This window comes from Camelus bactrianus, chromosome X (genome assembly GCF_048773025.1).
Source record: "Camelus bactrianus isolate YW-2024 breed Bactrian camel chromosome X, ASM4877302v1, whole genome shotgun sequence".
Taxonomy (NCBI): Eukaryota; Metazoa; Chordata; class Mammalia; order Artiodactyla; family Camelidae; genus Camelus; species Camelus bactrianus.
In genome coordinates, this window is record NC_133575.1 from 96,423,264 (window position 1) to 96,438,720 (window position 15,457).

Sequence of the window (15,457 nt, forward strand, 5' to 3'; positions counted from 1 at the left end):
AAATGGAAGAATATGTTTTAACCTGATTTATCTGTCCCCAATAAATGTCAATTTGTTTCTCTCCTCTGTCATTTTCATTGGTGCTTGTATCTGTGCTATGACACTTGTCATAGCCTGTCTTGGATGAGAGTCATAGGTCTGTCTTTCTTAGTAGATAATCACTCCAGGGCAAGGATGGTGTGATTTTCTTGTGCGTACGTCCCAGGGCCTGGTGTACACAGCACATGCTCAAGAAAGCTTCATCGGATTTCAACTCAAATATTTCTATATGAAGTTATAAGAGACTTCCAACCTATCCTCACAGCACTACTTCAAGGATTTCAGAGACCACTTTGAGGTTCCAGTGTGACAGATGCCTTACATTTCATTTAGTAAAAGCCAGCATTCTGGATTGCGAATTACGACTTTCTCATCATGAGAGTTTTGTTTGATAATTGACTACTTCAGGGAATTAAATAGTACCCCTGTGACTGGAAGGAATGAATGAATAGTCCTCCTCAAATGCTTAATTTATGAACACTACCCAATTATTCCTTTATATACTACCATGTAATTCAAATACACGTGAGGGTTCTAAATATTCAGATATTTGGGGGGTTTCCACACATCACATGCTCATTTTTTGATATATGTTATCTAAACTGGTACAGCACCATGAAAAACATTTAGTGTTAGAGCATAAACCCATTTTCACATTCTGAAAATGCGAATGCAGTGAATGTTCATATGCAAACCCAACAAAATCTCATTAGTTTTTACTTAAATAGAGCAGGCTGATTTAATCCTACTCCAATGGTCACTAGCCCAAATAAATAATACCTACCAAATGGGTAACATTAAAAGCAGCTGGGAGCATTACCCGTCAACATTCTAGGACTTTGGGAAAGGTGGTGCTATTGAAAATGCAGATAGCTTTTTAAGCAGAATTATTTTCCTCATGGCTAGTGATGTTTCAAGTGAAACAAAATGGGGCACTCACCCTGAGGTAGGGTGGTTATTTTCCCATCTGCCCTGGTAATTGCTTGTCAAAAGTAGGCTTGTGTTGGATGCCTGAGATCCCCAAAGTAATGGGAAAAAGATCAAGTGTTTTGAAGCAATAAGAAAACTGACGACACAGTCACATTTTCAGGACTGTGTAAGTGCCAGTTTGCTTCATTTAGACACATGACTATTTTTGTCCAGAATTTGAATCCTGAAATATTTGTCCTGGAAGCCCTTGCAACTCTTGAATAGTTTCAAGTTTTATTTTATTTTTTTGGTTGGTTTGTTTTTGGCCTGTTTTACACATTACTCATTATGGTTTATCTTTGTAATCAGCCTTCTGGGGTTTTATTAACCTCATTAACCTTTCCTGTCACTTCTCTGTGAATCTGCCCTTCAAATAATGGAGAGGCATTAAATATAGGGCAAGTCGGCCTTGTTGGCTATATCCTGGTCGTGGGTTACCCTTCCCTCCAAGGAGGAAGAAGTGTGGGCTACCTTGGCACCCCAGTTCTACCTCTGACTTGTTAATAATCACCAATGTGACTTTTCCTAAGAAATGCAATTACTCTTGGCCTCATTTTTTCCTTACGGAAAGTGAGAAGAATACTTCTTCCCTGTCTTATCCCCAGTCACCTCACAAACACGCTGTAACAATAAAATCACCTAGTAAAGTGATTGCCTTTTGAACTAGACCTTTCAAATTATATTCTATTATGTACTCTAATAATATATATATTAATATATACACAAATACATGCATTTGCATAAATAAGATATTCATGAGGCACTTACTATGAGTCAGGTGCTGTGCCAGGCACTTTCCTTATTTATTTCACTTACCATCAGTATAACCCGGAGTAGGTACAACTATTAGCCGTTTTAAAAATGAGGAAACAGATTCAGAAAGGTTTTAAAAAATTGCTCAAGATAACACAGCTAGTAAGTGTTTGAAGTGGTGGAGGTCTTGGACCTGCACTCTGAAGGGCCTAAGCTGTAGATTTCTTTAGTCCAGACGTAAATAATGTGGCTATAAATGAAAAGAAAGTGCTCACCACAAAGATGGCACCATCCACAGGATGTCACTACTTGGAGGCATTTACCAACCGTGGAGCACTTTCCACGTGCAGTCTGGGTAGCAAAGATGAGCTACAAGATGTCATTCATTCTTTCTCCCCAAACTTGCATTTACTCTGCCCTCTCTAGGGACAAGTTTAGATGACAGAACCAGCTAAAGTCACTGCAAGCAAATCCTATGGCTGAGAAGTAGTTAATAAGGATTTGAGCCTTTCAAACTGCAATCTTAATTGAGCGTTAATTAAGACAGATAAAACGTTGGAAAATACCTATTCACACCGAGATAAGCTGTAGACAGCTACTGGTATTACTAATCACCACTGTTAAGCACCTCAGAACATCTGAGTTTCAAAATATAAAAAATCAATTGAACAACTTTTTAAAGAATTGTGCTCTGATTTCTTTGCCTAAGAGCCTTTGCAAAGAAAAGTCACACATTCTTTTTGGTACCTTACAGTGTTGACTGGTGATTTCGGGAGCTAGTCAGCACTATAACTCTTGGAACCCTCAGCACTTTGTAATTTTGTAAATGTGTCTTGAACATGTGTTTCCTGAACTTTAGCATTAGACAAAATAGTTGTCTGAAAATCAGGAGATCCCATCTTCACACACGTAACACCTTTCACATAAACGAGATCAAAGTGCTTTATTAGCAAGTAGCAACCATCTTATTTCTCACTTAGGATGACAACTGCAGAAGTGATAAGCAAAGAAGGTTGCTTAGGAAAAGCAACGTGGGAAGACAGAGAGAATCACAAGAAATCATGGCAGAGCCAAACCAATTTTGGATCCCTTTTCCAAATGGGGGCAGGTTATGTGCAGTGCCTCCCTTTAGAAAGAAAGGCGAACACAAGACAGATCTGTAGGTGCTGATGCCTTAGAAAGAGCTCCGCCCAGTCCTTGGTTCACCCAATTAATTCAGCAATCGTTGCCTTGTGTGTTTATCAACCCCTAGTTGTGTACCTGGTATAATGTTTCTTACATTCTTAAGATTAAAAATTCACAAAGATCTGCCATTAGCAAATAGACTTGGAGGTCCTTAACCTCTAGATTCATGAAAAACTTAAACACTAAGCATACCGATTCAAATTTGTACCTTAGCAAAATTACGAATGATTATGTTATAGACTTCTGGAGGTTACCTGGACATAGACCAAACTGTGAATGTTAACTTAATGAATGCTTTAATATTGTAATAACATTGTATTTCCTTATAAATATTCTAGAATATAAGCTTTGCTTACCTCTTCTTTTTCATATTTCCAAATCAGGATGTGGTTTCTATGTATTTGATTTCTTTTAGGTTCAACACCAATTGAAGAAGATCTACTATTTTTTTTTCTTTTCATGACTAAATAGTCTAGGGCTGTTGCTGATTTCTCTTTCTCCAGGTTACTCAGTTTGTCTGGGGTATTCAGTTTTTCTGAAGGACAGGCACCCCATCCATTTAGTAGTAAAACCGAGTACAGTAACCTGTATGTAGTAATTCCCTGAGAAAGATTTCTTCTGCCTTTCCATTTCACACAAGGCCACAGGATCATGATTCAGTAGTCCCTAAAAGTGACCGCCAGGCTTGTGTGAGACTCTACTGCATCAGGGTCCAGGTGGCAGGAAACATGCATGCCAAGATGATCTAACATAGATGGGTGCTATGAGGTCTCTGCTCTAGTGTCATCTCCCCAGAGAGCATTTCCTGGACTACTCTGTCTAAAATGGTCACTCTCTGTCCCTAACCCTTCTTTATCTCACTTGACAGTACTTAGACCTACCTGACATTTACCTTTTTCATTATTCTCAGTTTTCCTCGCTCGTCTGTATGGGGATGGCAAGTTGTCTGCAGCAGCCCCAGAGTCTAGGACAGTGCCAATCACCGAATAAATAAATGAACCAAGTAAACACTGTCATGTTCATCAATCTCAAGCGTGAAATGATTAATCTTCCGCAATATGGATTATCTTGAAAGCAACTGTAGGATCTATTATTACAAATGACGCCAAAGTGTGGTTAATGGGAATTTTTTCACTGTGGCAAATGGGAACTTTTTCTCATGATTGTTTTTCCACCTTGAATTCATCTGTTTAATACAAACATTTCAAATTGTATTAAACATCATTTATAGCCCCAGATGTCAAAGAATGAAACTTCTTGCAAATAGTTAAGCTGCTCACTGTCCAAATAAGCTTTGTGTTTTTCCTCGCAAGTCTTCAGTAGTCTCCTGTGTGTGTCAATTTTAGCAACTCTTCATGCTTATCTGAGTCAATAAGTCTCATTTCTAAGTTCCTGCTGAAAACTTCCAGGTCAGTCTCACTTCTGTAATTGTTTAATGACTTTGTCTTATTTCCTAGAATACCTCTTGCCTTACATCCCTTTGGGTTACTTGTCTGCCCCATCAAAGCTGTTGAATTGAGTTGATGAACCCCAAGCTCTCTGATGTTCCATAATCCATAGAATTTATTGCAAAATTGTAATTAATTAATTTATTTATGTATCTACTTGATGTTTTGACTGCTTCCTTCACGAGAATGTAAAGAGAGTTTAGTGAATAGGGGAACTCTGCCCTCCATCTGTGCAGTTCTTGGCACAGAGTGGGTACTCAAGAAATACCTGTTGAATAAATGGGTGAACACATATCCTCACCACTTTTTAAAAAATGAGTTGATATTAGGATATTAGATTACACTAGGGATGGCAGAGGACTTTCGTATCTCTTCTAGAGGAACTTAAAGTCCTCAGTTACTGCGGAAATACTAATATTTCAATAAAATGTACATTAAAAAAACAGTAATTTGTATGTGTCATGTATAGTTATTCTTAAGTCTTAGTCAAATCCAAGATCAGCAGCTTCTGTAGCAATGACCATCTTCCTGCAACCTTCCCCTTAACCTCAGTCTTGATTCAATAACTCACTTTGCCATTCACAGGATTTCAAATGGTATATATGTTCCCAGATCAACTTAATGCAGAAAAGCATATTATATTAAACAAGTTATGGTAAGTAATTACGGTTGTTACCAGGTATCATGAATAATCAGGAGCATGAATCAAGATTTCATTACTGAGTGGGGTGTAGTCAAGGAAGGGCTTGGGTAAGTAAAGAGTTTCCCAAGAATGCCATGCTGAAGGCGTCTGCAGTGCTTCAGTTTGTTTTGGGGCACTGGGCTTTGTTTTTTTTCATGAGCTGGAACACCAAAGCGAGCCAGTTCACAGCAGTCTTCCTACTGACTTCCTGACAGTGCTCCTTATTTTCTAATTTTTTGTGGGTTCCAAATTTTGATTATCTAGCCCACTGAAGGCAGAGAGGATTACTGATGCATACACAAAGTTATAAATGATGTCAATTATGGACAGGCTCTGACAGTGGTGGAATGTCTCATAAGTTAAAAAAATAAGAGTAATTACTTTGCTACTGTTATATAATCACTTCATCTTTTATGAATTTGTTCCTGTGCTATTTGGAGAACAGCAATCTTACCTTTAGGCTGCCTCTACATTTGGGAATTGACTTATTTGAGGTCCTAATATCATCTGTGTGTTCTGGGCAACCGAAATGAGTTTTTCATTAGCAAATATGAGAAGAGCACTTCAGTATCACTACAACTAAGCCTCTCACTCTTTCACTCACTTTTTTTTTTTTTAACCTGTTTTTTGCCAGATACTGTGTTAGGATCTGGGGATACAGTGGTATGGTAGATTAAGGATGTTCACAAATTCTTTGAAACTTTTCTCATCAAGAGGTGGGATTTATGACACTCCCTTTGAATCTGGACAAGCTCTGTGACTGCTTTGATTAATGATATATAACACAAGTGACATTGGTACAATTTTGGGACCCAGGCCTTAAGAGACTGGTATCTTCTGTTTCTTGTTTCTTGGAACACTCCCTTTTGGAGCCCTGAGCAAACATATAAGAACTCTGACAAACTCAAGGCTGGCTGCCATGCCAATCGGAAGCCCAAGTAGAGAGGCTCTGTGTAGAAAGACGGGTTCCTGGCTGCTGTCCAGCTGTTCCAACATCCAGCTATTTGAGTTCTCCCAGCCATGAGCTCACAAGTCATGGATTAAAGACAATCCACCCTGGGCATACCCTGTCTGTATTTCTTTCTGTTTTTTCTTTTTTCCCTACCTGATTTTCTAACCCATAGATTCTATGATTCATGAAATATAATCATAATAAATTATTTTAATTCATTATGTTTTGGAGTAGTTTGCTGCATAGTGAGAGCTAATCAAAACAAGGAGAAATAAATCAGACTTGTCCTCACAGAATTTAAGAGTTAGCCATAAGGACAGTTCAGAGTTTATACAGACTATCAATCATCCCGCTCAACCTCTTGGTTTTGTAGCCTGTTAACAGTGCTGTCATGTGCTTAGTGCTTATTAAGTTTGGTCCCAACTCGAACTTTTCAACTAAGGTGATTCCACCAGAAGCAGGCACAAGAAGCTGCCACAACCATGCCCAGCAGTGTAACTGCAAAGTTTTAGATTTTCAAACTGTTCTTAAAACTTACTCTAAGTCACAAACATAAGTCAAATGCCTCTTGACAGACACATCCTTCTCATAGAAAGTGAACATTTCGCTTCTACTAAGGTGGGACCTGGGTGTCGATTAGCCTAAGGTGTGAGGCAGAGTGTACACCAATTTATTCATGAGGTACCCTAGTGAATTCAGGGTGGGAATAGCCTTCCATTAATTTGATTTTTAGCTCATGTTCACTTACTTTGTTTTTTCTCTTTTTAAATCAACCGAGCAAAGGTTCAAAAATTTAGGAAAAAGATAAGATTGGATTTTTACAGACTCTCAGGGAAACAGATCAGAAAGAAAAAACAAACACTTGAGATCTTTCCAAGGAAAGCTATAGAAGCTGTGTAGTCCAGAGGCTACAAACTCAAATGTCAGCAGGGCCAGGTAGGACATTAAAAGTGAGGGAAGAGAGCCGAGTGTCAGGGAAACGGTGACTGGTGAGCGAGAGAGGCATGTCATATTCATAGTCACAGTCCATCCAGAGGGGCAGCTGGCCCTCAGCTCTGGAACAGCGATGCCATGCCTATGGGCCCAGGGCTGTCAAACTTCATCAATTTTCTAGAGAAGGAAGACACTCCAGTTTTTATGTTAGATCCCTTAGTTTCTAAGTATTGGGCCAAACAAAATACATCTGTGGGCTGATATTAAGCAATCTCTGATGTAGACAACTTGATGTGGATTGATGGGGGGGGGGGTGTCAGCCTCTCATGGCTACAAAACAGACAAATGAGTTTGGCCAGGCCTTGCTGTCAGCGGCTGCACCAACCCCGGTAGGATTTTCTTTTTTAAATGTACTTCTCCATTAGTAATGGTGAGTGAAATGTCTGCCTTTGCAAATTACTGCTGTCGTTTAGTTTAATGTACTCTTGTTTTTACATATTTATAAAAACCTTTTACATTATTAATAGTGATTAAATGCTTAGACACTGAAGATCAATAATGCTTCTGTTCACCTATTTACATTATTAAAAAGTAATAAGTCATACGGGGCACGTAGAAAATGTGGTTTACTTTGTAGTCATGTTTGGAGTTGACTGAAAAAAAGAAAGAGAAACTCAGGCTACAGGGTAAAATGTATTTAAGGAAAAAACAGTAAGTGAGTTGGGCTGGCTGGAGACTCAACAGTGGGCAAGTGGCATGTAACAGTGACATCACACCGTCACAGGGCACAGGAGGTACACATTCCATGTGCTCTCACCTGCCAGTACGGCCAGCTCAGAACAAGAAAGGCTAGTCTCACTTGGATGCACAAGGATGAACAGCTATTTAACCTTTATGTGTCCTTGCAACAGTTAGTCACCCATATGCCTCCATCTTTAGCTCCAAAGGCCTCTGATGGTGGCAACACTCAGCAGTAAGTCATCTGCGTGGGTCACGTTTCGCCGGTAGCAAGTGAGCCCCTCAGCAATGATTTCTTTATCTGCCTACCCAGCTCTCACTCAATTATGTGGCAAAAGCAAAAAAGCAGAATGGATCCCCTGATTACAGTACCTAAGTATTCTAGATCTGTCTGAGGAGAACAACCCCACAGTCAGAGATGTCTAAGGGCCATAAGTCTTTTCAGAGTCAGCTAGCCCAGCTTTCTAAGAAGCCAAAGTGCCCAGCATAGTGGTTTAGAGGTCAGGCTCTCAGAATTAGTTGGCTTGTTCAAATCCTAGGTCTGACATTCATAGGCTGTGACCTTGGGCAAGTGACTTACTTGACATCTCAGTTCTTGTTGTCTCACTTGAAAAGTGGAGATCATACAAGTGCCTACCATACAGGGTTTTGGTAAGGATTAAATGAGATAACCCATGTAAAGGCTTAGTACAAGACCTGACACTTAAGAAGTGCTTAGTAATAATTTACATGTAGCAAAAGTCCCATTTTAGCAGTTGTTCAAATGTGTTCTTCTACCAAGTTCATTAGCACTGGCTTGGAGTTCATAAATAATATCATTGAAATGTGATAAAATGAACTGGATTTTAAAATATATTTAAAATACACTTGGTTTCAAAGTGTCCTGTGTTGACCCAGATGTCATTTATCCAGTATAAGTTAGATCTAAGTCACTAGGCTTATTTAAGGACCAGTTGAAATGGGGCAGCAGTGGTGTAACAGAAAGGTTACAAGAGTTGCTACGATATAAATTTGCTGGCTGTGTGCTGTTGGGCCACTTATTTAATCTCCCTGAACCTCAGTTTCCTCATGTATAAAATGCATCAAGACTAATACCTACTTAATGAGGATATGGTGAGAATAAAATGAATAATGTATGTTTGAGAGGTTCGCAAATGAAAAAGTACTATACAGATGTAAGAGCTGGTAACTATTATTATTTATACTCTATGTGATCAGAGTTGGATTGATTTTACCCAGAGATACCCTGAATAACATTGCATGTGTTGATTTTTCAGAGGAAATATACTTAGACTGCTTGTCCCCACCTACTTCCCTTGGAAAAGGCCTGCACCTTTTCTGACAGGTTAGAGATGTCTGTCAGAGCTGAGACCACTGGATGAAGGAGGTCGTCGTTCGGAATTCAAATGTGACTCGCAGAGTCAAATGATAACTTGGAGCCTTTTACAAAAGAATGAGGAAAACTCAATCAAACCCGGAGGAGGAGAAGGGCATTAAGCACCACAAGTAATAGGTTTGTTCTCTCTGTGAGCGGCTGGCAAGCGCTGCTGGAGCATGAAGCTGAACCGCAGGGGCTGAAGTTTCTCTCCACTTTTCTAAGTTTATTGCTCAAACGCCCTCCTCTGGGTCACAGTGACTTGTCTCCCATCTCTCTTAGGTCCTGACTTTCTCCCTTTCCTTGAGTTCAGTGAGTCAGTTAATACATATCTCCATGTCACGGAGGTTGGTGTTTCATTTATTTATTTCTTTCCTTTGGGACAGACTTTTCCTTAAGCAAGAAGAATGCTTTTTGTTTCCTTTGTTCCTCTGCTGTGCAATAAATAAGTCTTCACTGTCTAAATAATTACTTTGACTGCAGCCCATTTGAAAGTTACTCCAAAGTTATTACTGAGCTGGGGGAAACACTTCAAAATGGGGATGACTGAGTCTCTTGGAAGAAGGCAAACTTTGACTAGATCCCCTGGCAGAAAAGGCCTTTCTTGTGATGCATTGGCATTTGGGTTTTGGGTTCTGTCAGAGACTTTAAATAGAACTCAAAAGAACTGCACAATAATAAAAATAAGGAAGTTTTAAGTTTCAATAACAGTTCTAGTATACAATCTGTGGGAAGGATGCTGAGGGTTTTAAATTTACATGAACATTTTCTTCCCTTTTTCCACTGTGTATAGGTCAAGACTGAGTTGTAGTTTCCTTAGACTGTCACGCATATCAATATAAACTTTTGGCCAAGTTTTTCTTGGGGACAGATAACACCTCCCAGGATGCAACTGAGTGGGTGGGATGTAGACAGGAGTTCCTGGACAAGTACCTTCAATGGTTTTCTTTTTTTTTTTTTTTTTAATTTCTGTTTGTAATCGTCTAGAAGCTAGTGAAATATTAGAAACAGTCAGAGTGAAGGAAAGAGTTTACTTCCATGGTTGGGGGAATTTGTTTTTCTGTTTTCCTCTGGTCCTCATTGTGTCCGAAGTGAGCCTACAGTTGCCACAGCCATCTTGCTACCAACCTGAGAATGAAGCTTATGATGAAGGTGATAGAATAGAGAAAAGGAAAGGACCTGGGGCTTTGCTGTCGTTACTGAACCCTTACGTCGGCCAACCCTCAAGCCCCCCAACTGCTCGACTTTGTATTCTGTTTCATAAATAATATTTAAACATGTTTAATGGTAGCAAGAACAAAGAAGGACATTTTTAAAAGACCAGAAATGTTGACTTCAGTGACTTACTTACATCTAGTGCTAATTACGAAACTATCACTGCTGAAGGTGAAGCAGAGAATAACAATGAGCAAATTCATGTTATTATACTTCAAATGAGTAAGTTAATTTTAACAAATTTATTCCCTTAATGGGTTGGACTTTGGTTTCAGGTCTTTGGTGACAATTCATGCATTTGAGCTTTCCTAGAAGACAGATTTTCACAAGTTTGGCATTTCACTTTAGGATGTCAAACTTACCCAACTCTTTCATATGACACCATGAAATAAAACTTCAAATTAAGCTTTTGAAATTTAAGAATTTTTCAAGGGATCAATCCAGAAGCTCAACAATAAATTTGCAAATTATACTTCTGTTTTTGTCATTAAAAGCCCCATTTATACTTTACTACAAACAATATACATCGTGTGTGTGTTTATCTTCCTTTCACAGTTAAGGAAAAACATGACCACTGTTCATTAAGGAATAACAATAAATACATATATACCTGCTGTCAAATGAGATCTCTGGAGGAATGACATGAGTACTGTCCTTGCCAATGAGGAATTTGATTCGATCATAGAAGAGTCTTGAAGTGTGTTGTGAGAAGAGAGGTTGGCTTTGCTGAATGAGGTCAAGAGGATCGGGTGAGCCTTGACAGAGTGGACTTACATAACAGTTGCTTTGTTGACAACAGTCGGGGTCCACACAGTCAGTCAAACCATCTGAAAAAGAAAATTTTGAAATTTAGCTTCAAAAGAAACAATATAGCTTAAAATATGCACAAATGGAGAAGAATCTAGAATATAGCCAAAGGTAGCTGTCCATGTTTTGAGTTTAGAATCTAGTAAATTCACGTGTTTCTCATGAATTATCACTCACTCTGAGTTTATATGGCACAAGAGTGAAATTCAAACTATGTTGTTCATAAATCTCTCCTTCCTGAATCCTCCAGCATTTATGGGCTGGACTACACTGTTCAGCATTTGAAGAGAGTGTTCTGTTAGGTATCACTCTTTTGAAGTTTCCTCCTTCCTCAGCAAGACCATTCCTCCAGGATAGCAACTATTTCTTATAATTTTCTTGATTTTCTCACACCATGTACACTTATGAATATATAGTTAACAAATGCTTGCCAACCTGAATTTGTATTTTTAAATAATTCTCCCAATATACTCGTCTAGTCCTAATTCTCACAATAGAGGATGGTTCTTATGGTGACACTGTCTAAAGCAGGGCAGTGATTTTCAAATGTGTAGTCAGTTACCTGGGGAGCTTATTAATTCTTGAGTCCCACCTATTTCTTCAGAGCCCAAGATTATGCCATGCTTAATCTCAGTGATTCTGAAGCATACTAAAGTTTCAGAACCACTTTTTTAGGAACCTGCAGAAGAACTAGAGCTTACTGGTTCCTAACAGCAGTTATTTGAAGTAAACACTAATAAACCTTCGGTATATAGTGATGAGTGGCTCTCTTTAATTTCCCAGACCTTCACCATTTACTCCAAACCCCTGAATCCACGGTTGTTCCAATAAATAAATCACATAAAAGCTTCATTCTTTGGTAGAAGAATGATGTGGGTGGGGGACAGGGGTTACAGGAGGAGGGGAGACTATTGAGAATCTAATACAGTTGTTCCTTAGTATCTGAGGGGGATCAGTTCCAGAACCCCTGAGGGTACCAAAATCCAAAGATGCTCAAGTCCCTTATATAAAATGGGACAGTATTTGCATATAACCTACGCATACCCTCCCATATACGTTGTCATCTCTAGATTACTTATAATACCTAACACAATGTAAATACCATGTAAATCGTTGTAAATATAATGTAAATGACATGTAAATAGTTGTGAGGTGTGTGTCAAATTCAAGTTTTGCTTTTGGGAACTTTCTAGAATTTTTTTCCAAATATTTTTATCCGTGGTTGGTTGGATCCAGGGATGCAGAACCCACAGATACAGAGAGCTGACTGCAGGTGCACAACACTGTGCTAGGTGCTTGGGGAAGAGGTGAAAAGACCCTTTTCCTGTTTTCAGGAGCTCAGAGCTTAGCAGGAGGAAGAGGGGGCATAAAACAGCTGACTCTTAGACCAGTTAAAAATGTAGTAAGTGTCATAGGAGCGTTACATGAGAAGAGAAGGGGCTGGAGTGATTAACTGAGCATATGGAAACTTAATTCCACACCTAATAAGCTGAAAAAAATTAAAGTCCTTCCAAGGTCCTTAAAGTAGACAAGTAGCTCTAATTTAGATGCTTAACAAGGGTAAATATAAAGATGCTAATCTTGGCTTGCAGTGGAATAGGGAGGTTCAGATGGATCACCAGCTCCTTAAGGCTGATGATGAAAGTTGCTGGCACCGGTTTCGTGCGGCTCTTTGGCTCGCTCTCCCTCCCTTACTTGGCCGCTCCTGTTGAGCTGGAGGGGGATGTACCACAGCTGGGGGCAATGAAAGCCAGGAACACCAAGAGAGTAGGCGTTTGGAACAGTAGCCCTAGGGCACCCAGGAAATATTTTTCCCCACATGAGGTCCTTTCAAATTCCCTGCACTGTAGACACTACTTTGATTTAAAATGCAGTTTGCTGCTTTCTAGCCTACGCTGTTTGTTCAGTGTATTTTTGCCCCTGATTTTTACTTCTCTGTATACATATTTCTTTTTCACTGATGGATAACTTTTAAGTGTGGATTAGTTTCACTAAGAAGTTCCCTTCTGCTCCCCTTTCTCCCCTCATTCAGCAAATTATATTAACAGATTTTCTATAGATTTAGATGCCACTACCACCTCTCTCTCCAATACGTTGTTCTCAGCCTCCTATTAGCACACTATCACTTAACTCTACTAATTAAACATCTGGATGCACTGAAAAGCTGGCAAAAATATCAGTCTGATTAAAACAGTTTGATGTCTGGAATTGGTACATAGTATATTAAACAATGAAAAACTGCTTTTTGAATGGGCAGTCACCTTTATCTTCCAATTGGTAATAAATGCACTAGTAACAATGAGATTGGGCATTCACAGGTTTCAACCTGTCAACCACACAATTCTAACTTATTTTTGAAAAGAAATAGATTTTAAATAAATAGTCATGCCCAAATGATCTTCAAAACTGGACTCTAAAATGAAACACAGAGCCAATTCAAAATTGGGACTCACATTCTCATCTAGTTACGTGTTATAAATTCCAAGCTAATGTTTCAAATGCAATAATTGCCTATTATACAGGGCTGACCCTCTAAGGCCTCTGTTTTCTGAGAGAACAAACAGCAAGACTTCAGTTGAATCTAGAAAGGCTGCGGGAAAGCTGACCAATAATGGTATGCAACCCCCAAATTATAATTTGTAGGTAAGCCCAGTACATGGGCAAAGATCTACTTACCAATTATCACATTGGATAACACTCCATACAGTATGTCTAGACTGTTACAAAGAAGTGCAAATGACAGCCACACTGCATGTGTGGGTTTCTTTCTTTTTCTTTCTTTTTTTGTGGCTATTAATGGTTCTTTTATTGTTCTGAATTGGAAACTGTGGCACCCTCCTGACAGCTAGATTCAAGGTGTCAGATATGGACACATCAAAAGTTAACTTATTTTACTTTTAGGGCCGGCTCCAAAAAGAGGGAGGTTAAACTATCTTAAAGGACTAAACACAACATTCACTGATCCTAGCTTTGCCGAACAGTCAGGGCCTATGCCAGTTGGCTCAATTGGGGTTGAGGAAGATCAAGGAACACTGGTTTTCTTCTGGGCAAGATTGAGTCACTCACTATTAAACTTTTACCTCCTAGATGTTATGCCCTTGGTTGAAAGCAAGATTGGACAAGGGAATATGAACAATATAGGAAAAACCCCTATTTTCCTAATCCTTAAAATGAATTTACAAATACATATCCTTTTAGGGACAGCACCCATGTTATCACCTTGATAAAAATGGACAGCTAGGTCATGGTAGGCTATCCAAAAGGATTTGGAAACACATAAAGGTTAGCTAACATTTGTTGGGTATGGTGCTGGGTACCACTTCTACGTATTTCAATTAAATCCAGGCAACAACTCTGTTAGGCTCACATTCTCATCTCCATTTTACACATAAGGGAGGGGAGGCTCAATGTGGTTGCACAGTTGGAAGAAATATGGGAGTCATATTACCAGCCAGTGTTCTGACTACAAATCACACATTCCACACCTACATCTAAGCAGTATTGCTAGTACTACTGATGTAGGCTGTAAGACCTCCAAGTGCCTGATTCATGTCGCATTTAGAACACATGAAGTGGTTAGGGTGAAAGATCAGACGACTTTGACTCTAATCTTGACTTTGCCACTATATAATCCTGGACAAATCACTGCAACTCCTGGATTCTCAGTCTCCTAATCTACTAGATGGAGATAATAAAAAGAACTACCCTACAGCATAGTTGTAAGGATCACATGCTGTACTAATCATAAAGAGCTGAGCACAATACTTAGGGTTTAGTAGCTAGCACTCTTGATAGATGTTAGTTATTACCATTAACCAAATTCTAGACTGTAGAGACTGCAAAGAGTCTAGGGATAGAATTCTAGGGGTACATACCAATGGTCTGCAGTGGCAGCTTAAAGTGTTCAGATTCACTTCTATTGACCTGCCTTATCACTGGCCAGAGGACAGTTAATTTCTATGTAGCCTAAGCAGTTCGTTGGAATGTTCATTTTGTGAACTCTGCTTGGTTAAGTTGTCAGAGAGGTAGGATCCTATGTGATTCTAAACAGACACTAATGCTACAGTAAATATTTATTCATAGATTTTCACAAATTCAGAATTTGTTATCATTTGGAAAGGGGCTGGATTGAAGCTTAACCTTTTCAGCATCTATAGAATAGAGGGTCTGCCAAGAAAATTAATAGTTGAAAAAGAAGTTGAAGGGCTGATCATTCAAGTGATTCAGTGAACAAAATCTCCTTAGGCATCGTAGAAACCCACAAACAATGAACTAATTATGAATCACTCATGCATTTTTACTAAAGCAGACCCCCTACTACGCACTCCTGTTGGCTTAGTTGTTGCTGTGTTATGCATTGA

General features: G+C 39.1%; 1 protein-coding gene across 1 annotated transcript in view; it reads right to left on the minus strand.

Annotated features, from left to right (window-relative positions):
- The window catches only part of TENM1 (teneurin transmembrane protein 1), a 700,775-nt gene that overhangs the window by 144,028 nt on the left and 541,290 nt on the right, over positions 1–15,457 (minus strand). Inside the window, exon 18 of the mRNA XM_074360055.1 lies at positions 10,900–11,116. Within this exon, the coding sequence (XP_074216156.1) occupies positions 10,900–11,116 (217 nt within the window). The remainder of the gene's footprint in view (positions 1–10,899; positions 11,117–15,457) is intronic.